Below are 25,161 nucleotides of genomic sequence, written 5' to 3' on the forward strand. Positions count from 1 at the left end.
ATGAATTGTGCAGCAATTCATCAAATCCACAAATGGATTTTCCTTATAAAATGTGCCACCATTTAAGGCAGGGGTGGGAGAACTCAAGGACCCGTGTCCTGCAGGTTTTAGATGTCTTTGATCCAACACAGCTGATTTAAATGGCTAAATTCCTCCTCAACATGTCTTGAAGTTCTCCGGAGGCCTGCTAATGAACTAATCCTTTGATTCAGGTGTGTTGACCAAGGGTGATATCTAAAACCAGGACACCAGATTTTGAGGCCTGGAGTTCCCCACCCCTGATTTAAGAGGAAATGAGCAGGCTGTCCGATGGTATAAGATTTATTGCCGAGAAGCGCTGTTGTAACAAAGGACTTACTTTATGTGCCAAGCTCATTTTTTGTGTTATACATCATGTAGCACTGTTTCTGTTTTTTAAGGACCAACGTCTTGCTTAATCTGGCGTCGTCCAGCACTGGGCAGGTTCTACTGGTGTGTATTAAATTGGCTTTCTAACTAATAAGGAACTTTATTCAGCCAGAATGTAATTTGGCAGGATATGTGTTGTTTACTCTGAATGATAGTAGGACCCAGAACTGGGCATTGCTTCGTCTAAAAATCTAAACCACTAAACTGCGAAGTGCAGTCTCTTATTTATCCTGTCTTTTAATTACTGCTATAATTATGGATATCAATCTTTTGGTTTTCTGTTATATAATGTTCTGGCTCTTTTCTATTTACCATCTACTTCATTGGAAAGCATCAAAATTGGACTGAAACAACCAAAATAGTGACGATAACAGAAGAAGTTGGGACTTTTTATTGCCTGTGGTGTAAATAACCTCCTTTTAGGAAAATCTTCTTGTTGACTTAAAAATAGATTTGACCATTCTTGTTTATTTTCACCTTTAACTTTCTGAGACATATTTCTTTAACGCAGTATTCAAATGAACAAAACAATATGTGACTGTAATTAAATATGCTGGGTCTACTTTCAAGAGGTAAATAAATCAAGACAAAAAAAGTGATAACTATCAACATTTCAACTTTGCCAGAGCACTGACATCAGAAACATCTCTGTACAAACTAATACAAACACTAATTTGTGAAAATGTTTGAAAATTTCTCAAAAGATATTTTTCATATTGCAGTCCAAAACCAAATGTGTATAATATTTATTGTGTTCATATTGTAAATACAAATTAACAATTTTTAAAGTTACACTAGTAAAATAATAACAGATTTTTTGATTAATGAACTTTCTAATAAGTATTAGAGGCTGCTTAGCAATCTCTCAAATCAGTTTTTGAATTGTTTTTTTTTTCCACTTAATGTAATGTGACTTATTTTGTCCTTGTTCTGTCTCTGTATTGCTCACTGTTTGATTTATTTAATTTACTTTTTTTATTGTCTGTGTACCATTTTTTTACACTTCTATTTATAATGATGAAGAAAAACTTTAGTGTGCTCATACGGTCACTGTCTTTCAACGTCTCAGTGACTCTGCCAAAATTCCGACAGTCCCTGAAAGCAGCAAACATTAGCTAGCTAGCCAGCGGGCTAGATTAGCATAGTGCTAACAACAGAATGGGCTTGCAACTGCTTGAAAGGACCGGTGACCTCTGCTTGGCTTCCATGCTCTGAAAGCATCTTGTTTCTCTATCGCCGGTATTAAAAAAATGGATGTCAGTGAATGTGTTTTATCGGCAGGCAGGGCCGTGCTGGACATGGTGGAACGGGAGTGGCAGCCTCTGTCTGCGGGCGAGCTGGAGCACAGGCTGGACCAGGCGGTGGAAGAGATCCTGGAGTCACAGCTCCTGGCAAAACTGGAAAAGCAGTCCCATCGTCGTCCTCCTACCAATACTATTTACGTACAGTTACTACAGAATCAGGTGGGGCCCCAAGTTTTACACACAGCAACAACATCCAGTCCGTCCGAGCAGGAGGAAGAGAAAGAGGAGGAGGCTGCAGAGTCCCAGGAGCAGGTTGATACTGTGGATAATCCAGCGATCAAGGTAGTTTTGTGGCTTTAGTTTTCCTCTGAGAAAGCGTTTTACAGTTTTCAACTACTATTAAAAACAATAGTGACAATTTTTGGCCAGTTTTTTTAATTTTCAAACTCAAATTTAACATGATATTCAAAAATCAATTAAAAAGAATTTGAACCTGAATATGAGATAAACTAAGGAATTTCTAAAGTGTACCAATCATGTATAACAATGCCTTTAATCAAATTATAAGCTCTGCATTTCATATGTTTGTCATTACTCCTTAATCTTATAACTTTTTGCTGGATTCATTTGTTTTATCTCACCAAAAAAAGTGGAAAATGCATCTTTTTCTTTGAGATGTGGCTGACATCCCAGTAGAAAACCAGAAACTCTGCATGATCCGGAAGGAGAATAAAGTGGATACATGCCTATTAAATACTGTTGTATTTTGTTTGTGTCTCTGTGTTTCACCAGTACATTTCAGACCTACTTCAAAGCTCCAAATCAAGGACACGAATGGCTGGACGGGCTCGCTTATCAATGTCCCACACTGTCCTCCTGTCTCTCACACTGCTGTCCGAGCGAGTCAGTTACCGCACTGTGTCCCGCCGCTTCCAGCTGGAGAAGGGAAACATCCACAGGATCTTCTTCTCTTTCTGCCAGCGCATAAACATGCTGGAAGAGAGGCACATCAAATGGCCAGCTGGTGTGTTAATTTGTTGGGTCATTAATCATATGTGGGCAAATTATGATGATGATAATATTTTCTCTCTGTTCTTCAGGGAAAGAGGCTGTAGAGGCACTTTTCCCATTCTCCAATCTAATTGGAAAAAAGGAAGTAGAAGGAGGACAAGGTGTTCCTCAGGTTCTGGGAGTGTTGGGACACACCCGGATCCCTATTCGCCTGCCTATAGGGAAACATGATGTGGAGAGCACCATACCTGAGGTGAAGAGAATGAAGATGGAGGCCCCTCCTGACTCTTGGTTAAACCTTGAGCTTGTGTGTGACATTAGAGGCCGGTTCTTGCACTGCAGAATCAGTAAAGGATCTCATGTGGACAGAGGTCGTGCTCTAAGAGACAAACTCAAACAGAACCCTGACCTAATGCCTTCCAGCTCCTGCCTTGTGGCCAGAGCTGGCTACCCACTTACTGATCAGATTTTTACCCCGTACACAGGAAGTCACGGACCAAGAGAGGCGCTCTTTAACAAGACGCTGGAGGAGCATTTTCAGATCCTAGATCAGGCCATTGCCGATCTGAGAGCCAGGTTTCGGAGGCTCACGTATCTGGATATTGGAAACTATGACCGAGCCAGAGCTGTTGTGCTGACTGCCTGTGTGTTGCATAATGTGTTTCTGGACCTAGGACAGGCGGTTCAAGGAGAGAAGGAGGAAGCCACACCCCAAGATGAAGAGGGGGAGGCGGATGACGAGGGTGTATGCAGACGTGACTCCATTACAGATTTTCTGTTTAAAAGCTTTAATCATGGAAACGCGTGAACATTTCAATTTGTTAATAAACTTCAGTTGTGCTCGTGATCCTGGCATGTTGCATTCATTAACATTTGAAGGTAGTGACTGAACCCCTAAAAACCAACAGCAAAGGTTTCCCTGAGGTCATAGAGCGAGAGCGGTGAAGGGATCTCTGTGGGAAAATGGGCCTCCCTCGCTCTGAGACTTCAGTAAACACATTCCAGGTTAAATTGAACACAGCATTAAATTTATTATGTAAATCACTGTCAATATTAAGAGTCAAAAGAGGATCATCCAAGATGTGCTCATTAGGTAACAACTTGTCAAGCTCTTCACTAACCAGAAGGTGACACCAATGTTTATATATTTTTTTTAATACACGCTGTAGTGTATGCATTAAAAACAGTTACTAAGGGAAACCCAAAAGCATAACCTAACAGGGATGGCGGTAGCTGCCAACCTTAATATGACAACAAACCAACTTTTCATTAATTTAAATGAATGACACTTTATATTACACAGAATTCATTCATCAAGAGTTTAGCTTTTTTTTTAATTTAATCATCTCCATAGTGTGGTGTTAATGCATTTTCCTAACACACAAAAGATCTATAGTCCAAGATTGGGAGGAAGGCGTGTCAGGACTGTCACCGCGAATCAAATAGACTGATACGGCAAGGCCGGGATGGTCCATTTGGTAAAGTAAATCTGTTGGGCATCTTTATTGGCCTTTAGACAATAATTCTGATGGCAAAAGAACCAAATGGGACAGGCGGGGAAAAAAAGGAATGGCACTGCGTGTAAAAATCTGGCAAGTCAAATATGTGGATCTACTGCGGTGACCCTTTGTGAATAAAGGAGCAGCTGAAAGAAGATTACTCTTAATCCTTGACAAAGTTAGTTATAAGTAAATTCTTCTCTGTGTTCAAATCAGGCACCTGGTAGACAGGAAGACCTAAAAAAGAGCCTAAATTTAAAGTTTAGAAACCACAATAGCATGAAATGTGTTCTGTCATGAAAGTATCGTCACATTATATGTCGCAAAGCGCTGTCCCATTTCTACTTTCCTCAGTTAGAGCCCTTGCAGTCTCACACACTCAGTCACCTATGAGGTGTTTAGGTCTTCTCCCCCTGCATATTTCACCTCTAGCTTGAGCAAGTTGTCATATTAGAGTAGTAATAAGAAGATGCATGGGGGTAACTTCCAGTATTTTTTGTACCATTCTCTAAGGTAATAGACAGCCAGAGCCTGTTTCTGTGCTAATGCTCACACTGCATTATTGCTACTTATGCTAATAATTTGTTTTAAAACTAAATAACTATATGTGCTGGAAAGATTTGCAGGAAGCTTTCAGCATAAAAAACACACAACAGAGACAGAGTTATAAACAAAGAGTATCTTATTAATACTTTAACATTTATACCAGTATCTTCATTAATCCCATTACTGAAATCTGTATTGTATTTGACTGCTTTTGGCCCGGCAATGGTTACTTTATTTACGTACAGTTTATTTTCGTACAGTTCTTTAACAGATGGGGGTGGATTCCCCATTTGTGTGTACTCTTCAACTTCATCCAAGTTTTCTATTTTGGTATAAAAATAAAAGATTCTTACATTATTTTGAGCACCAGGAGGAAAAAAGAGACAGGTTTAAAGAGAACTGTAATCTGCCTGCTGTGTTAAAGGTGAGTCTGGCCTCATACTGTACACCTGCTAATCCAAGCTACTCTGTAAACTGTAACGGTAAAAATGTGAAAAAGTCTACAAACATTAGACATTGCAAACGAGCTGTTCTTCTCATGCAGTGTTGGAAGGTCTTGGTAATTTCGCGTTTCCTCTCTCCTAATGTCCATCCTTTGAAGTCTGTGTGCCGTTCTTCTGAGCCAGGCTGGAGATGGCTTGGGCCAGGTTGTTGATGGCCTCAATTTTTCGCTCCTCCAGTGCTTTCTGCTGCGCCCACATGTTCATCTTCCTCTCCTGCAGCTCCATGTACAGCTGCAGGACATCCTGCGGAGGCCTGGTGAGGCAGGGAGCAGCTGTTGCAGGAGGCGTAGGGAGGATAGGGGTAAACCTCTTGCTCGCTATAGCTTTTCCTACTTTGGTCCCGCTGAGTTTGGCCCTGCGCTGGGCTTCGATCTCCTCCCTGCTCTTACCCAGGACTTCGTGCATAGCTTTAAAGAACTCCCAGTGGACGCTGGTCACTCCCAACCTCTTGGCCCTCTCTGCGTTTTTTCTGTATGTGGCCAGCATGTTTCTCCACTTGAGATCACATTCGTACGCCTTCACAGTGACATCAGTGACCTCTGACTCCCTCAATTTGGCATTGACCTTCTCTGCAACCATTTCCCAGAGTTTCTTTTTCTTGCACACTGGCTGGTCAAAGGCCTGATCCATTTCAAGCCGGGTATTGACTAGATGCCATGTAGCCTGAACTGTCCAGATAAATTCTAGGAGTGAAAAAAGGTAGATGATCAGATCGACTGCTTTTTTTTGGAGTTATTAAAGACAATGCCTTGGTCTACAGTACAGTTTTTCTTAAAATGCTGAACATCATGAGTACAACTACAACTGCAATACAACTACAATTAAGTTTTTCTGCGTTATGGTATACTGCACTATATTTTGGATGCATATCTTGTTCTTGATCTATATTTTAAAGCTATAGTCACATATTAAGTTTAAAAATATAAATAAAACTATTCCAATAATAATACTAATAAAACCAACCATAAAATAATGTACCGGTATATGATTTTGTATTAAGTACTACATCAAGTACTTTTATTGTAGGTACTTTGTATGCTTAACTTTTACTTAACTGAAAGGGTGTGTAAATGCATATTTAGCTACATTGCAAAGCAGTTTTTATTGAATACAAATTTTGTGCAGTGCTACTTTTAATGCAATAAACCAGGTTGTTGTTGTTCTTGCCCCCCCCCCCCCCCCCCATTCTCATTCTCCACCCCACCCCATACAAAAAAAGAAAAAAGAAAATCCTGGAAACGTTCCTGCTGAGTACTAACCTGCTTTTGTTTTATCCGTATCCACACTGGACACGACCGTTTCCTTTCCTTCCACTTCGGAGTTTTGAATCACAATTGTCTCGATTACCTCCATCTTATTAAAAGCACAACCATTACAGTTAAAGTTGTTTTTTTTTATTTACTAGCGGTGTATCTATCGCGGAATTTAACAACATCCAAGAGTCACCGATGCCCTCTCTCGCGTCGAGAAAGACGATGACTATAACAACGTCGCTTGGTAGCTTGGAAATTGTAGTTCATTTTGGTTATTACGCCTATTCTTTTTAGTATTCTGGACTAGCGGATGAACTACAATCCCTAAACTCTTTGACTCTTTTAACGTAGGTTACGATTTGTCGCGATCATGGGGGGTGTAGTTTTTCAAAAGGATGGTTCGCATAAGAGGAACTGGGCGCTATCAAATTCGAACTACACGTCCCAGAGTATTTTTAACCGACCCACCTCTTCACTCCCTGCTCCCTCCCTCGGCCGACCCTGTTTTGTTGTTTGGCTAAAGATGGCGTTAGCGGCTAACCCACTCGATTGCAGTTTGTTTCACAAAAATTATTCGGCCAGTGGTAACAAAACATTGATAAAATAGAGATTTAATTCGTCATTTTGTGTGTAAAAAATATATTACACCGAGAAAATACACGTCCACTTGGTCGATTAACGTTTGCTTGGCCTTCTTACGATATAGGCCAGTTTTAAAGGGAGCGGACCGAAGCCGTCGGAACTCCATATCCCGTCGGGGAGTGCGGCGTCAGGCGGTAACACTTTCCTTTTTCATGCTGGTATCTGTAGTTCTTACCACACAAGTCTCTTTTTTCCGGAAACTTTAAAGACAATGAACTAAACCAAGAGTTGAGTATATCTAAGTGGAAAGGACATGGTATATAATTTCTCGGTGTTTTACTGGAAACGTCCAGTGATGCCTCGCGGCGCCTGTGATATTTGTTTTAATTGAGGAGGACAAATTAAAAATAAGTACACCTGTTACCTGGAAATCCGGGGGGCCATGGCTGCAGAATGTGACAGAAAAAACCCGAGAACACCTTCCAGGGAAGGACAACCATCACCAGAGTCTTCTTTGACCTGGTGCTTGACTCACATCTCCAAATCTGGATCGGGGTCTGAGCGTCAGGGACAGTCAGGCTCAGGCGGTGCCAGAGAAACGGACAAGAGGTCCAAAGTCTCCCAGTGGCGAGCGCTTGTTGCTATTAGGACGCAGCACATCAAGGGCGGCAAGGCTGGCATTGCCAGATTCAGAGGTCAGGGTGGTCTCCGGCACCTGTTGGATCTGATTAAACACCCAGAGTGCTCGAGGAAAACTCTGGATCTCGCTCTTAGCATCCTGGGCAACTGCTGCACTGAGCTGGAGACACGAATAGAGGTGAGACAAGAAATAATAGATGAGTTTGTTTATTAAAGTCACTAACTTTTAAAATGTTTTCCTACTTTCCTACAATATCAGGTGCGTAAACTTGATGGGATAAATATTGTAGGTAAGTGGTGATTTATTGTTATACTATATATTATACTTTTTAAATTTAAGCAATCTTTATCATAACTTATATCTGAAAAATGCCTGTTGTAGTGGACATCCTTAAGAAAAATGTGTCACTGGAAACAGTCCTGAACCGAGCAGCCCGCGCTTTAGGGAACTTGGCCATGGATCCAGAAAGCTCTGCACTCATCCACTCTGCAGGTATGTCTGACCTGCTTCTGTGTGTCACATCCACCTTTGTAGCTGACAGCATTTAAAATGAGCTTGAAAGCTTCCAAATGGGCTTTTTTAGTTGTAGATATATTAAAAATAATAATAATAATAATAATAAGTGCTGTAACAGACAGGCAAAAGTAGAGTGCTCAAAGGGCAGATTTAAAGTCGATCATTAAGGTCAAACAGGGGAAAGAAGACAATAAACAAAAAAACTGAAAGCTGATAACCAGACAGTACAAAGATATCACATGTAATGCCATCACATAAAAGCAAGTCTATCAAAATGTGTTTTCTTTGACCTGTGAATCTATATAATTTCTCCTCTGATTATAAATCGTTCTTATTATCACACAGGTGGTGTTCCTCTTCTCCTTCTCTGCGTGTCTCTTTCATCTGCACCGTCCTCCCCCACAGCTGCTCCACCCAAAGATGCCTGTCCCAAACTTGAGTGTGCTCAGTCTGCTACTCGAGCCCTTCTCTACCTCTGTGATACGCCTTCTAATCGCCTTTCATTGCTCACCCAAGGGACCCTATCTGCGCTCACCCCTCTTATTGCACCAGAGTATCCCCAGGGGTTGAGGCGAGCAGCTCTCAGGACTCTCCATGAGCTCACCCGGGGCTGTGGTGTTGAATGTGCCAGGGAGGTGTCTCGTTCCGGGGTCCTCGCTCAGCTGGGTGTCATGGTGACAGGAGAGTCTGGTAAACCCTTTGAAGAGTTGGCACTGAAAACATTAGCCAATATGTGCTCTCAGGGTTGCCTACGCCCTCTCGTGGGGTCACTGGGAGTCATCCAGAAGTTCACAGAGGAGGTTAAAAGGGACCCACTGAAGTCAGGACTCTTCCTCAAGGCTCTGTGCTTGTGCTGCAAAGAGGCCGTGAACCGGGCCAAGGTGAAAGAGAGCGGCGGACTGGAGGTACTGATTGGCTTTTTGTCGGCTCATCAGAGTCATCCTCTTTCCCGTCTCGCTCTTATGGCCTGTGTAGACTTTGTTTTTGATGAATCTGCCATGGAGCAGCTGCAGGAGTTGGGGCTGGTTCCTCTTCTTGTTGCACGGCTAGTTGAGCTCACCAGAGGAGAGGAGCCATTGACTGAGAAGATGGACGTGAGCCTCTCCTCTAGTACGTCTCCCACCGAGCTCCTGTCTTCATTATGTTTTGATTCCTTTGATTTTCCTCCTCCCGAGGGACACAAAAAGGAAGAATCTGGTAGGGAGCAGGGCTCATCCAGCTTTTTAAGTCTCAGGTATGGAAAAAGGAAATTTATTTTTTAAAATTTAGTTTTCCCAATGCACTGTTTTCTTCTGTTTGATATTGTTTACAATTTCATTCCTTTCTCCAGGTCCTGGTTGGTGTCTGAGGGTTTGATAGCTTCTGAAGGGGACCTTCTAGATTCTTCTAATGTTGATGGAGAATGGGGGAGTCTTCAGATCCCGCCATCTTCATCACCTCAAACCCCTTCCTCAAACCCATATTCTAGTTCCTCTCTTAAAAACTCTTCTTCACCCAACTCAGCTATTTCTTCTGCTTCTAAAAAAGCACCTCACTCTTCGCCTTTGTCTTCATCATCATCAAAAGTCACCAATCTGCCTCCCTCCAATACGCTCTCACCACAAACCCAGCCTAGTTCCTCCACCATCTCCTCTCCCACTAAAACAAGCCAAACCCCCGTTTCTCCATCCAAGTTTTCATCCCCACTCAGACGCAGGCCGCGGGCTCAATCAACAACGTCTTTGACTAAAGTCACACTTGAGACTCCTCCATCTGTGCCTCGCGCATTAGCTTTCCATCACCCTTACCACCCCGAACCCTGGACGCCAGAGTCACCCATCCTGCTGCTGCTGTCGCGCTTCTCCCACGCCACCGATCCAAGTGCTGCTCTGGTCAGCTCAGGCGTCATGTCCGGCTTGCTCTTTTACCTTACCCAGCGTGAGGATCCCAGCAGCAAGTGCTTCCGCATGCTTTGCCGGCTGAGCTGCAACCCGAACTGTTTGCAGTCGCTTCTCCGAACGGGTTCTGTAGCGCTCATTCGCCACCATCTCTGCCAGAGAGAAGAAGGATTTGAAGGAGGAGACAGGCAGACGGACAGAGTGAAAGCCAAAGTTAAACAGCTTGGTGAGATGAACACAGTCATGTTAAAATAAGTGAAACCTTATACAAGATTTAAATAATGCACACATAAGTAATTAAATATGCTCACAGGGTAGAGGTGCAGTGTTAGTCTTTTACATTTAAAATCTGCTTATTTTGCTTTATTGGAATCATTTTTATTTGAACTGAGAAAGCCAGGCTACAAGTGAAATGACTCCTAACAAGTAACCCTGAACTTTACACGGATACACTGAAAATTCAACTAATTCAATTGCTGCTTGGTCACATTTGGTTAACTACAGGGACGATATTGATTCGCTGTTGATCAGAATTTATCTCAGGAACCGTCTTTTGTTCGATCAAATATAATATCTGGTCTTTTTGTTTTTTTATGTAAGACTAAAGAGTTTATAATTGTGTGCTGACTTTGCAGGTGTGGCCCTTCTGAATAACCTGCGTGTCCAGTGTGAGTCTGGATTTGGCTCTGGGGTTCTTGCACATGTGATGCTGTCTGGCTCTGACTCAGATAAGCTGAACTGTGCACTGTCTCTGCCTTTAATCAGCAGGTAATTATTGGATGTATACTGATAATGTATTCATAAAAAAATACTAAATGTATAACAGTAGGGCTGCAAGGATTTATTGAGTATTTCGAAAAATTCAGTTCTAAAAAGTTCTCGGCACACATTCTTTGCTTCGACACTTCGTTTAAGGCATGGCCCTGTAGCGGAACATTGTCACCATGGAAACGTGAGCGCTTCTCCCAGACTTGTGACTTAAAAAACAGACGTGCAATACAAACATATTTAGGAGCAGCATGTGAAAAAAAACAACAACTCAGCTCCCAATTTTAAACAAAAACACAGATGACCCAACAGCAGCAGTGATGATGCTACCACAGTTTAATGGGGAGGCGGAGTCTGTTTACATCCCGCGAAGAGCAAAGAGGCGGAGTCATTACGCGACGGTGAGCTCAGGTTGATTGAAAGAAAACGTGTTTCTCGTGTCCAAAACAGCAGGCTCTTCATCAAACCAACTCATCAACAAACTGTGATATGAAGAAAAACTATCTTTGTAGCTGCTCCATTCACCGCCATTTGTTTTACACAGAGAAAAATCTGCAGCAAGCCTCCAGGAGTTGTATTAAAATATGCCGATGAACTGGTAACTTAGTCTGATACCAGACTAGTTAGATTATACAGCTCGCTGACGGCTGACGGCAGCTGTCCTTTTTTACATGGATGCGAACAGGGGTGAGTCTAAACGGGGGCATGGTGTGCACTAGACCATTTATTTCAAAGCTTATGTTACATTGTTCAGATTCAAAGTGAAATAATCTGAAATACTGTCTCAATTAAATTGCGTTAATATTTAAAAATATACAAATGAAAGCTTTTTTTTCACAAGCCAAAAAAAATGTACATGGGCCAGTAAAACTCTGAGCCACTGACCCGAGGGATCTTAGGTTGGATGGTGAATGTTAATGTTCATTATCTACACCATCATAACCTCTTGTGTTCAGCAACACAAAAGCTTTGCATCAATGCACGGGGCAAACTTCAAAATATTCAGATATGCTTGCTTCTCTTCGTTGCAGCCACTACATTTTCCTTTTTCCTTACAGATGCAAACTCAGTCATTCACTTGCACACTTTAACACATAAAAACACATGTAGAAAAACTCAAAAAGCCTTCTAAGAAGACAGTAAAGATTCATGTTTTATGCCTTAGTTTATTTTGCATATTCATCTTATTTTATTTGACTATACTTGAGAGTATTTTTTAAAATATATTTTTGCATTTAAGACAATTTTTTAAATTTAAAACGTAAATAAAAAGGGTTTGTTTTGTTGACGGATAAGACAAAAAACACGGGAACACAATGAGCAGTTTGTTTTAAAAAAACCTGTATTTTGTTTTCCGCATTACTCATTAATAAGACAAAAATATTTCTACTACTCGATTAATCGATGGAATAATTGATAAATTAATCAATTAGTAAAATAATCGATAGCTGCAGCCCCACATAACAGTAATCTGTGATGAATTTTGAAGTAGACCAAATATAGTGGATTCTATTCTACTTGCATTATATTTCTGAAATATGGAAATCTTCTATCTGAAACAAGCTGTTGTAGTTCTTCAACCTTTACACCAAATATCCTCAGACTGCCTGTTTCTTGTAAACAGAAGGCTTGAACAGCAGGCAGGCGGGGCTTCTGTTCTCTTACCTGCGTGCCTGAAACAACTATATTAGAAACTGCCAGACATCCTGACATCTTGTAGATCAGATAAAGAAAAGCCTGAAAATAAGCTTACTGTAGTGTGAGGTTTTTGTCTCAGGGATTACTTGTACATATGCTGACCTTATTATTTGAAACAATTTCCTTCTTGAATAGGAGTATCCATCATTGTAACAGTGTGTATATGAGAGGGAACAAAGAAGGTCAGAATAGACAATAAACACTCACTATTAATGTTTTTACCTTTTCTTTTTCTCGTACAGCAACAAGTCACTGCTGAAGAAACTTCTTCTGGACAGCGGCGGGCTGCTCTTGGCCCTGCGGCCCCTCAGCTGTGACGACGATGATGGTGCGGACGAAGACCACCCTGCTGAATGTGAAAGACTGCTTTCTGACTTTTTGAATTCTCCACATTCAGGCGTGACCTCACATCTCCACTCGCTGTACTTCTCTCTCCTGATTGGATGCCTGTCTGCTCTCACAGGTACCATTAAAACCGAGCTCGACAAAAAACATTCAATTTCAGTTATAAGACAGTCGATCAGTAGCCTTGGTCATTTTTCTCCGCCTCCCTCTAAAAAAGCTCGGCTAGCAGACACGTGCCCTTACAGCATCTCTAACTTTGATCTGTTCTTGCTGCTGGATGATGGGACCCAGGTCCCAGCCTGCAGGGAGGCTGTAGCTGGGGTTGAGGGCACAGGTGGGGTTGGCTCTGAGTATTTCAGGGCCCTGTTGAGAGGTGGATTTGGAGAAGCTCAGGGCAATTCAAAAGAAGCTATCCCCATTAAAGATGTCAGCAGAGGTGCATTATTACCAGTGCTACATTATCTGCATGGATGTCGCTTTACTAAGGGTGAAGAAACAATTAAGGAAAGGGAGGAAGGAAGGAAGAGTGGACAGTGCCAGATTTTGGACAAATTGGTGCTCGATGGTCTGAGTCTCTATGAAAGCGAGACAGAGGAGCGCTCGGAAGGAAATGTGGATTTCCAGAAAACTCCGTTATGTGAGATGATGATTGGAGGTTGCAGGTTTTTGGTAAGTGAGCTACAGAGAGACTTAGAGGACCTGTGTGTGTCGTTTCTCCTGTCCTGCTGTCCGAAAGCCGCTAATCGGACTACAACAGAGGCCAACGCTGAAAAGGATGCATCCAAAATGGACCACGAGTGCCCCGAGTCTGCTGAGGAAAGCCTGGCCAATCGAACGTCAGAGCTAGAGCTGACAGGATTTAAGATGCAAACTGAAAAAACAAAGAAACCAAATTCCCTGCAACAGACAGACGGTAAGAAAACAGTGGACAAATCAGTCAGTTCAGAAGAGCTGACTTTAAGACCAAAGAGCTTGATTAAAGATTCAGAGCAGCTTCCTAAATCTGCGGCTCAGGGCTCTCGCTCCTCGGAAACATTTGCTGAAGGTGGTGTTCTGGCTGCTCTGCTGCCCCAGTTGTACTGGTTTTCCCAGCGGTACAGCTACCCAGCACTGGGCCGGGCTTGCCTGTCCTTGCTGCTGGGCTGTCAGGACTGTCCTCGGCCCTTCCTGTCCTCCTCCATTGCTGGGGACTGCCTTCGCAGACTGGCCAGAGAAGCTGACTGTGCAGAGACTCTCAAACAAGATCTGTTAAGTTTGGTCTCCGTAGCTTTGACCTGAGCAAGGATCGAAATACTGATTGATCACATAATTTAAAGGGGCACAGCGTGAGTTTAAGTGTCTAGAGTTTCCATTGTCATACGTTTAGGAAGCACATGGATTATGTGGTTTACAGCAGCATGGTTACCTTAAAAAATGCTGCTCCAGCACTTACAGAAGGAACTGCTGATTTATGTTGATTTATTTTGATCATTTTGAAGAATACATTTCTGTTTAGCTTGGATGTAAATGTAGCACGTCCCAGCATGATGTACATCTACTATAATTTACTGTTGGTGATTTTATTTTATTTTTTTTATTTTAACCGGGGAAACGTTAAAGCAGATGTCTGTCATGCATTTGATAAAAATAGCTAAAATTATGAGGTTGGTCTGAGAGCCAGTTGTTGGAGATGAAGTGGAATAGCAGATAAGCAACGTATATACATTTCAAATGGCTCATAAATTTATGCCAGTAAATATATTGGTGGAACATCACTTTGGTCTCAGTTTCTTCTTGTGGGAGGGTGTGCGTACACAAAAAAGGGAAAACCTAAAGCCTTGAAAGTTAATTGAGTTTTGGTTAACTTGGATAACTAGCAGTAGAGAAAGTCAAGCTCTCCAGATGACTCTGGTGTTTTCAGGGTTTCTGCTACTGCATTACAAAGTTTCTGGGGTTAAAGATTTTTTTTATGGGTAAAAGAAGCAGGCAAGTACCTGTTCAGCTTTTTTTTTTTTTTTTTGGACTGCACGTAACAGTTAACAAAAGCATTCAATGCTCTCACATAGATATAGGTATACAGTACTTTCTTTTCATGTTTGAGGTGGGTGATTAACCTCCCACTGTCTTTGTTTCCTTCCAGTCCAACATTTGTTTTCCCCCTGAGAAATTATTCTGGTTTTTCAAAAAGTGGTTTCTACTAATCAAATTATCTACCTGGCAACACAAGGAATTATACAAAATTTTGTAGTGCAATTTTTTGTCAGTGGAGTGGGAATCTGAGGACCTGCAGGCAATCAGGATATTTGGTTCTGACCAAAAGTTCTCATTATTCAGAATCATATACATTATATTAATTGATCATAACCATTAATTCGTGAATGTGTAGATCAGCTGGAGAAGATTTTATTTCTACTGCTGGATAGCTTTATCAATAAGCCAACATAAAATAATTTCTAGTTTAAAATCTCCCCAAGTAAGCTTTAAAATTGATGCTATTTTGCATTTATAATATAATGTAGTAGAAAGCTGTGTAACAGAGGAATAAAACACAAATACATTAAGATTGTACTAGAGTAAATGCATTGGGTTAGGTGGTGGTGTTGGGCATCGTAACATCGCTCCAGTCCAATGGAAGTCCAGCCATACGTGCATTTCAGAGGCAGCCCTGCTGTTACATTTATCACTACAGTATAATTGTGCAGCGCTGCAGACAGAACAGCTGGAGAGAGGGGGGTGACACCGGAGAGTTAACCCACCTCAATTAGGCTAGTAAATGTCAAGTTAACCTAACTGTTGTGACCAGGCTCACGGAAACTCAGCATTCTGTGTCTTTAAAAACTGGTCATGCATAAAAGTTTTCAGTCGGGGAAACAGTTGCCAAAAATTTTATGTGGGCTTGAGTTGGCGTGAAGCAACGTGCCAGTGCAGTCGTCTGGATAGTTTGTGGAAAACAATGCACCTTTATGACACGGTGGAATCTGCCACCGAGTCAGGTCACTTATGATACTTGATGCTACTTATTGTTTAACAATAGGAAAAAACTGATGTTTGATAGAATAATAGTTTTATATTTAAAGCCTGATATATGTTGGATTTTAATCTTTCTAAATTTGGCACCCCTCATGGAAAAACTCAGTGCAATCTGCAATCACATCGGTCTAAAATGTAAATACACTTTCATCACAGCACCACACACAGACACATATTTTGTGTATTGATTAAATTAAAATGAGCACTTCTCCAATTTAAAAAATGAACTGGCACTCATGGTAATACAGCACAAAGTGGTTTTATTCCTGGCTGTCTACTTGGCCCCTCAGCCGTTTTAATTAAACCAAGTAGACTGCAGACCGGAGTTTGAAGCATGCAGCAGGATAGAGCCGAGAAACTGAGCCGATCCTTTCAGTGATGGGAGCTCTCGTAGCCGTCAGGCAGAGGGTTGGCGTGCGGGTTGTGGAACAGACTGTGGTTTCCATCTCCCCAGGGAAATTTCTGGAAGGGGACATATAGTATTTTGGAGAAAATGATATTGAAAGAGTGAGCATTTATAGTTAGAAATGGTTGTTAATTAATACATTAACCAGAGACTCACCTTGGTGCGGATACGCAGGTGAGAATATGGCACAAATTCGAGCTGTTCATGTGAGTGCGCTTGGGCCTTCATGTAAGCATTGGCTATGCAGACACTAACCCCAGGAAAGGCCAAGACGATGGTCAGTATCTTCCAGGTCTTTGCTGTCCGAAACAACAGAAATACACAAGTGAAGCACTTGTTAAAGCACGAGGAATAAATCACAGGACCTGCCTCACTATTGGTCAGTTTGTGATTATTTGCCAGAGCAAGGATAGCTGTCGGCTCTGCAGACATTTCAGTTAATGTTCAACTAAAAAGTAAATGTGCCTTAGTTTTGATCTCTAATGGGGAGGCTTTGAACCATTATGGTATTTAGTTATAAAGGACAGGCTGACCTCCTCCTTCATTGCCTGAATGTGACGCAGCAGCAAGCACCCGGCGAGCGGCTAAGGCGGCCGACATCTGAACAGGTGGAATGAGAGAAAACAAAGTTTAATAGCAGCTGTAGATATAAATAATGCACTTTTTACACCAGAGTGCACGTAGAAACAGACAGAATCTGACTATTGGAATTTTATGTGCAATATAAAAAGTAAAATGAAGCAACATTTAATTATTTTAATTTTAAGAAGAAATTAAAGATCAGCTGAAAAGAACATGCAGTGATAAGGTTATTTAAACCACGTGTGTCATGTGCTTTAGTACCAAACAAAGTAGCTACAAAGCATGTTTGAGCAAAGGCCTACCACTGCTGGTGTATGTCCAGAATTTTGACAGCCCCTTTTTCAGTTAAAATACAGTAAAATCTGGTAAAAACTTACTGTTCCTCAGGTAGATGGTGCTCAGTATTCGTTATTGTCCTCTTATTTTTATATCAAACCAGTTCTTTCTCCTCCCCGTTTGTCCTTCAGTCTGTCCTAAGCTGAACTCTTTGTCAGACTCCTCCCCATTTCAGCCTGACGCCGGGCCAAGAAACATTTATATTTGGTCAAGTGCAAAGGCGGGCTGATATACATGACGAAGGGGATAGGAAGGAGGTGCTGCAGAGCACATTCAGCCTGCATGAGAAGGGCTCAGAGTTTTTAGATATAAACAGTGTGTTTGCTTTCATATGTAGTTTCATCCGGAGCATAGCGGTGAAAGTGAGAGAGACACTGGTTCATCTGTGGGTCGAAGGTTCAAAGTAGTCTGGAGTTTATTTACACTTAGCATTATATTCACATCAGTTTACATCAGCAGTTTACATACATCGTGCACATGCATGCACTGGTGATTTGGGGGTTTTAATGATCAGTTGACATCTGCAGACATCTTTAAAAATAGGACTCGAGTGCACACATTTTAATTTATCTGTGTATTTACAGTGCTGTGAAAAAGTATTTGCCCCTTTCCTGATTTCTTTAAAAAAGTGGTTTTAAAATGGTGATTTCATCTTTTAAGAGAAGAAAGACATCCAAACCTGCCCCTAAACCTAATAACTGGTTGTGTCACCGGTGCCAGCATGAACTGCAATCAAATGTTTGGGTTTTCTAACATGAACGGTGTGTTTAAGGTCATGCAAAAGCATCACAATCAGTCTGGACTTTGACTAGGCCACTCCAATTTATTTATTTATTTTTTTAAAGCCACGCTTTCTTCAAATCTCTGTCCTACGTTCTCCTTCAGAATTTTCTGGTAAAGAGCAGAATTCATGGTTCCAGCAATTACAACAGACGTCCAGGTCCTAAAACGGCAAAGCAGCCCGAGACCATCACGCTGCACGACCATGTTTGAGTGTTGGTCTGAAGTTCTTTTTAAGAACCTCGCGATAAGTTCAGTTCTTTTTGGTCAGCAGTGGTTTTCTACTTGGAAATCTCCATTATTGCCGTTCCTATTATTGAATCCTGATCTCTGACTTTAACAGGTGAGGCTTTAGGCAAGTGAGGCTTGCAGCTCCTTAGATGATATCCTGGGTTCTTTTGTGACCCGGGTTATCTTAGTCTAATATAAATTTTAATATTAGACTAAGATGATGATCTGAAACATCTAAACAAATATGCAAAAACGAGAAATCAGATTCAGAAGGGAGGCAAATAAATTCCTGTGGCACTGTAGATGCTACTGTTGTGAACACTCTTCTTAATGCATGGAAAGTCTAGCATCCTGAGACTCTGAGCATTAGAAACAGGAGATTAGTGGAGGATTAGCTAGCGTCAGAGTCACAGTCCAGGATAAAAACACAAAACATCCAGGAGTACAGCAAGAAGATGGCAGATGAGCTTCTCCAAGAGTGCCTCAGGCAGCAGTGATGATGAATAAGAGAAGGTCCTGTCATGTAAGACCAAGCATGCATGGGATGTACCATCAACAGACAGGAAGGAAATCCTGCCAGTGGTTAGAAGCACCAGATCCACAGAGGCAGGACTAAGAAGATGAGAGGGAGCTTTTATTTACTTATGTAATTCTAGTCTTTTGGTGTCATTATATTGGTACCTCAGACTGAGGTGTGCATCTTTTTGATAGACTCAAGGAAGCAGCAGAAATATCATCCTAAATCCAAATGTACGCACACCAGGTCATAGATGCAGTTTAATTTTGGCTCTAATCTACTTGTAAAACCCTTCATTAATGTGTTAGGTCTTAATTGACTCGTCAGAACTTAAGCATTAAAGGTCAAGAATTGTCATTAGGAGTTGCTGATGAAACTTCCAGAGCTTAATAAATCCTCAGAGTCTTCAAATCTTGCCATAACAAAGGACGACCATTGAGTTGAGGCTCAGATTGAGGATCTGTTAATGAAGCTAATTAATACCTTCAAAAGCAGGCTATAAAAAGACATTAAGGTGCTTTCACTCTGTAATTTCCGGCGTCCAGAATGTCATTAAGAAATGCAGTTAAAGACGAACTGTGGAAGTCAAGACAAGATCTTAATGATGAAGAGAACTTTGAGATAAAACTGCAAGTTTGCTGAAAAGAAAAGCCCCAAACTGCTGCAAGCCTGGTGTAGCATCTCACGTGAGTGGTGGCACACGTTTCCACTCATGATTACAGTGGGTCCATGTGAGAAAGTCAGTAATAGAAAACCTTACCTGTGACATCATGACAAAGGTCAGCTCTAGTCCTCAAGTAAACTTCTTGATGAGTGGATAAATAACGTTTAAATCAAAGTTCCTGGCCACAGTTAGAAGCATTTGATGAAAAAGTGCGTCTATTCTGCTGCGAGATGTTTGGCAGTCAGTGCACAGAAAAAGAGCAGACTGTCCAGCAGATGGGGTAGTGCTGCTGTGAAAAGCAAACTGTCCTTAAACGCTCCTTTAGGCCTCCTGTGCTGTTGCTCTGTAATGTTAAACACTTTCATTTCTGCACTGAACACTACTTCCTCCCTCTGAAAGTTCAGCAGTTTCATTAGAGTTCATTAGACTGCTGCAAGTTTTGTCATATGTATCGATTTTGGTTGATTTACTGCACACAGCTTGGATGCCGAATGGTGTTAACGGAGTCTGTTTTACACCTGTGTCGGGTCATAAATCACATTTTTTAAAAACTTTTTTAACATTAAAAAATATCTCCATAAAAAGGTAGCATCTCCACTTTGAGTTCTCCTCTCCATGAGTGTTAATTTGCGATTTTCACACTCAGTAATGGCTTTGTCGTCTCTGTTTGGACGGCTTCAGGCTGCAGAGCAAACAGCAGCGAGAGCCAGCGGTGATGTCAGCCAGACATGCAAGCATCCTGTCTGAACGTCTAGCACTTGTGTTATTTTGGGCAGAGGTTAGGCGCCATCTCACTGCACACACTGAGGTTTGCATGTGCTGCAGCTGTGCTGAAGTTAAAGCGGCCAAAACTGCAGTCAACCTCAAGAGATGTTATTTCAATCGCCCACTGACCTATCAAAGCTCTGCGTTGATAAGTATCTGTAAACAGGCATTCAAATCGAAACAAAATGTATTCGGTATAGAAGTTCACGATTCATATGAGTCTACTGTTGCAGAACTTTAGACGCTCCAAAAGTTGTGCAAGAGAATCAGATTTAACAAATTAAACTAAAATATTACATATATTACATTGTTTTTGGTGTTATCCCCTTTTTTGTTATGCAACTGTTATTTATTCAGGTGGGCAGAGTTTAGTTCATATTAAAAAACCCTCTCGGTTTTCACATTTTTCTGCAGCTCTACTGTACTTTACTGCTTTAGATCCATGGAGGTGGCACCAAGGAATATGAGATCAGTTTCTTGGATGGTCCGTTTACTTTGATCTCAAATGTATCACAAAAACAACACAAAACCCAGGGAGTGTGGCAGTTTGGCAGATTTAATTTGCTTTTTGTGATGTTCGTTATTATGAATCACACTGGCTTACGTGGCTGTTCATTTATGTTTTCCTCTAGTGCCATCATAAGGTTGATAACTTCAAAGAAATAATAATCCCATTAGCCTAAGCTGCACTACTGCGATACTGAGCATGGTCAAAATTACTCCTGCTTAGCAGCGCTGTGCCTGAATTCTCACTATCTGAGCTAAGTGTCTCTCCAGCATTGAACACAGCACCTTTGTCTGTAGGCAGGATGAAGGACAGCTGCACGCAGATTGAACTGATTCAACAGCTTTTCTGCACAAGCTTCAGGAACAGCGCCTTTCAGTAGTGTGTGTGGAGGCAGCCAGAGGAAACACTGCAGACTAAACATGGAGAGGCACGTGTAAATTAAAAATATGGGCAAACATCGCTGAGGTGATAGTCTTGTAATTAGTCTCATTCCACTTATACTTGTTTTGCATTTATAGAACAAATGGTTTAAAACATCCATCAAACTGTTCTGAAATTTTTAAAAAAAAAAGGAACCTCAGGTGCTTCGACCCTTCCTGACATCCCTTAACACCCACACAGCTGAGTCTGTGGATATTTCCTGCCAAGAGAAAGACAACGGTGGATTGTATGCAATGCAATAAGTGTGTGAGATGTTGGACAGAAGCGAAGAGAACCTCCGCCAGCCTGTCTCACATGCGTTCACATGAGAACAGCTCACACCTAAGCGCTTTGTTGAATTAAGAACTTCAAGGCTACGGTTTCTGTCATTAAGCAAACCAAATCAGGATTACAAATCATTTTGGAATGGCAGTTTTTCTACCTTTGATTATATGTATATTGAAAGTATAGAGAAATAATCACTTAAAATAGGAAGTAAGAGATGGAAATGGACCGAATGCTATAGGGTGGGGTACACTCTGGACATGTCGCTACACTGTCACATGGCTAACGCAAAGAAATAAGAGCGACCATTCACACTTGTATTCACACCTATGGGCAATTTAGAATCACCAATTAGCCTAACCCTACTAGCTGCATGTCTTTGGACTGTGGGATGTAGTTGGAGTAGCCAGAGAAAACCCACACAGAGATTGGGAGAAATCCACACAGAAAGCCTCTGAGCAGATGGTGGTGCAGAGATTCTGCTGTGAGGCAACAGTGCTAACCACGGTGCCACTGTGCTGCCCCTTAAGTAGTAACAGAACAAGTACATATACAGTACTGTGCAAAAGTTTTAGGGGGGCGAGAAAAATGCTGTAAACAAAGAATGCTTTCAAAAAATGGAAGTGTTAATCATTTATTTTCATCAGTCAACACAATGCAGTGAATGAACAAAAGAGAAATCTAAATCAAATCAATATGTGGTGTGACCACCCTTTGCTTTCAAAACAGCATCAGTTCTTCTAGCTACACTTACACACAGTTTTTGAAGGAACTCGGCTGGTAGGTTGTTCCAAATATCTTGGAGAATTAACCACAGATCTTCTGTGGATGTAGGCTTCCTCACATACTTCTGTCTCTTTGTGCAATTTCCAGACACACTCAATGATGTTGAGATCAGGGCTCTGTGTGGGCCGCACCATCACTTCCAGTACTTTTTGTTCTTCTTTATGCTGAAGATAGTTCTAAATGACTTTGGCTTTGTGGTTGGGGTCGTTGTTTCTGCTGCAGAATACATTTGGGGCCAGTAAACAATCATTTATATTTCCAAGAGCATTCATTGTTTACTGCATTTTTTCCACACCTGCCTAAAACTTTTGCACAGTACTGTACATATACAGTCCATTATAAGTGAAACAGTAAGAGAAATCTGCAGGTGCATAGTTTGCTTATTTGGCATTGATTGGATTTATTCAGTAGTGACACAGCTAGAGAGAAAGCATCTGCTTCTTCACAGACAAAAGTCTGTTAAACTGCCTCTTTTCTTTTCTTTTCTTTTCTTTTCTTTTCTTTTCTTTTCTTTTCTTTTCTTTTCTTTGCCCCTGCGACTGAGGATAATGTGTCTTGGTGAACTGGAAATAAAAGAAAATAACAGTTAAAAAATTGACAATGGCTCAATAAACCTTCTCCGGTCTGAAAACTCCTGAAGCAGATCTTTCATTGTTGCCCTGATTTTAAGGAAACGCAGCGGATTATCTGTTTCCATCTCTTGCTGTCGTTTGCATTTTTCGGTGTCGCTCCAACCGCCCGCATGCTCCCTCTCATCACGTCTGCATTTTGTTTCCCTCTTGCCTCGCAGCTCCATCTTTGCCATCCTTCTCCCAGTGAACCCAGTATCTCTCACCTGCATATGTCCATGCCTACTCAGTCTCACCTCTCTTACTTTATCCCTGAACTGTCCAGCCTGAGCTAGCCCTTTGAGGTACTCATTCCTAATCCTTTCTATTCTTGTTGCTCCCAATGCAACTCTAAGCATCCTTGCATTTAATTAAAACTGAAGGCTCAGATTTGAGAGTCCCGATTTAGGGATGGGTGACTTGCTTTCAGTGTGTCGCCACTGTTTAGTATTGTCCCAATCTCTGGTTGTGCAGTCTTCTCCTTGGGGCTTTAGATAGAAAAATACATGCAAGGCTTTTGCTTTGTTTTTTTGTGTGAAACTTGCTCATTGTCATGAGTCAACCAGTGCATACAGAGTCATGCAGTTTTAGTATGTTTTCATATTTTAATTGCAACTTTTATCAGTGCCTAATATCGTTGCCTTTTACAGTGCAAAGTACGATAGTAGAGTCTAGTATGAGCTAATCTGCTGAGGGGAAACAGTTCAACCTTTCTCTTATGGGATGAATATGAGTGAGACAGGACTGCAGAGTGACTGGGTGCAGACACTTGAGCAAACCGTGAGAAGCCAGATTTGACCATCAGTATTGCCCCACCATGACTGAGACGGGAGGGGATCCAGAGTGACGCGAGCGGTGTTTCTCCACAGTGGAAACTTCCATATAACACCCATCACATGAGCAGCGCCCATGTGGACAGAATGAGTGGAGGGAAAGTTCTGTGTGTCTATTATCTGCTGTATGGATGTTTTCCAACAGTTTGACATAACACGCACACTTATGTGCCACTCAGGTTTTACTGTATGAGACTTGTTCAAGGTGTTTTTGTTTTAATTTTCATCTGCAAGTGGAAATGTTCAATGCTACTGAACACTGAAGTTGTTCACAGGACTCTGGGCAGCCCTATGTAGCAGTCAGCAAGTGTGAGCAGCTTTGCAAAAGCAGAAGCTGTGGCATTTTGCTGGTATTGAGCATTGAAGCATGCATTAACACGATGCAACAGTCTTCCCAGGATTGGTTTTCTCCAGCAAATTCACCCCAAAGTCAGACCATGCAAAGCTAATAGAAGCAGCAAAAATCCCAAGAGCTCAATTTCAGCCTCTGCAAGGCCTCAGCTAGCATGTTGAATGTTAAAGTTCCTCACTGTACTTTGAGTAAAAGCCTGAACAAGTGTGGCTTGTTTTAGAAGGATTGCCAGGAGAAAACCTCTTCTCTCGAAAAAGAAGATGATAGCATGGCTTAGGTTTGCAAAGCTGCATCTGAAAAAACCACAAGACTTTTGGAATAATGTTCTTTATGCAGATGAGACCAAACTGAAGATGTTTGGCTACATTTTTAGAAACACAGCAAATAATCAAAAGTACCTCAAATCAACTAAAGCTTGGACCAAACTGGGTTATGCTACAGGACAATGATCCTAAACAAAGCAGAAAATCTTCAAGCGAATGTTTTTGAACTATAACAAGAATCAAGGTGCAACAATGGCCGAGGCAAAACTAACTGCCTGTAAACTAATGAACTAAGCAACATTGTAAAGAAGAGTGGGCAAAAATTCCTCCACATCCATCTGAGAGACTGATGAAGTCATACAGTGAACAATTATTAAATTATCACTGATAAAGTTTGTTCTACAAGCTACTGAATTATGGGTTGCACTCAGTTTTTCAAAGGACTGCACGGGGCCATGCAAAAACTTTCTTTTGCTTGTGGTTACGTTAAATATAACCAAGATATATATCTGGAACTAAAGCATGCTAATAATGAAACTAGGATCCTTATGGTGATGCAATATAGCCTGCAAGCTATTTAATACATAATACATACGTTTCATATAGTCAAATTTCATTTAACATTTTCAAACAAAAACAGTTCCTAAACTGATATATCATCAGGTTTCCAGAAATGTTCTCAGCTTTCTTTCACAAACAGTTATTTTGAAAAATTCTGGGCGCTCAATTTTATGATAGACTCCCTGATTAAATACTGTTGGTGTATGTAACGTCTTCAAAAGACACAAAAAAATAAAAAATAAATTGTGAGAGGTTTCAGCCCTCCACAAGCACTGACCGAACTTTTAGCTGAAACACCTTCCCTAAAAACCAGCACCAGTACAGTCACTCGGCAGGTCTTTGTGTTCTTCTCTTTATGCTACATG

General features: G+C 41.3%; 4 protein-coding genes across 4 annotated transcripts; 2 read left to right on the top strand and 2 right to left on the bottom strand.

Moving 5' to 3' along the window:
* The first annotated feature begins 1,530 nt into the window (after positions 1 to 1,530).
* LOC146634148 (putative nuclease HARBI1) lies at positions 1,531 to 3,503 on the top strand. The gene is made up of 3 exons (XM_085352822.1): positions 1,531 to 1,994; positions 2,445 to 2,676; positions 2,753 to 3,503. Exons 1-3 carry the CDS (start codon positions 1,659 to 1,661, stop codon positions 3,469 to 3,471), a joined length of 1,287 nt encoding a protein of 428 aa, XP_085208948.1. The 5' UTR covers positions 1,531 to 1,658; the 3' UTR covers positions 3,472 to 3,503.
* Positions 3,504 to 4,919: 1,416 nt separating this feature from the next.
* Positions 4,920 to 6,647, bottom strand: LOC146634149 (uncharacterized). The gene is made up of 2 exons (XM_085352823.1): positions 6,471 to 6,647; positions 4,920 to 5,894 (listed from the first exon to the last, which is right to left on the bottom strand). The coding sequence occupies exons 1-2, from the start codon at positions 6,562 to 6,564 to the stop codon at positions 5,290 to 5,292; spliced, it is 699 nt and encodes a 232-aa protein (XP_085208949.1). The 5' UTR covers positions 6,565 to 6,647; the 3' UTR covers positions 4,920 to 5,289.
* A 366-nt stretch (positions 6,648 to 7,013) lies between these two features.
* Positions 7,014 to 14,472, top strand: armc5 (armadillo repeat containing 5). Its single transcript, XM_085352824.1, has 7 exons — positions 7,014 to 7,863; positions 7,945 to 7,975; positions 8,068 to 8,178; positions 8,548 to 9,436; positions 9,533 to 10,305; positions 10,715 to 10,847; positions 12,788 to 14,472. Exons 1-7 carry the CDS (start codon positions 7,489 to 7,491, stop codon positions 14,166 to 14,168), a joined length of 3,693 nt encoding a protein of 1,230 aa, XP_085208950.1. The 5' UTR covers positions 7,014 to 7,488; the 3' UTR covers positions 14,169 to 14,472.
* A 1,651-nt stretch (positions 14,473 to 16,123) lies between these two features.
* On the bottom strand, positions 16,124 to 17,398 carry cox6a2 (cytochrome c oxidase subunit 6A2). The gene is made up of 4 exons (XM_085352826.1): positions 17,265 to 17,398; positions 16,839 to 16,905; positions 16,462 to 16,604; positions 16,124 to 16,361 (listed from the first exon to the last, which is right to left on the bottom strand). Exons 2-4 carry the CDS (start codon positions 16,903 to 16,905, stop codon positions 16,272 to 16,274), a joined length of 300 nt encoding a protein of 99 aa, XP_085208952.1. The 5' UTR covers positions 17,265 to 17,398; the 3' UTR covers positions 16,124 to 16,271.
* Between the last annotated feature and the right edge of the window lie 7,763 nt (positions 17,399 to 25,161).

This window comes from Diplotaxodon limnothrissa, linkage group LG4 (assembly GCF_057381915.1).
Source record: "Diplotaxodon limnothrissa isolate DT_005_m linkage group LG4, D_limnothrissa_male_GT1.1, whole genome shotgun sequence".
NCBI lineage: Eukaryota > Metazoa > Chordata > Actinopteri > Cichliformes > Cichlidae > Diplotaxodon > Diplotaxodon limnothrissa.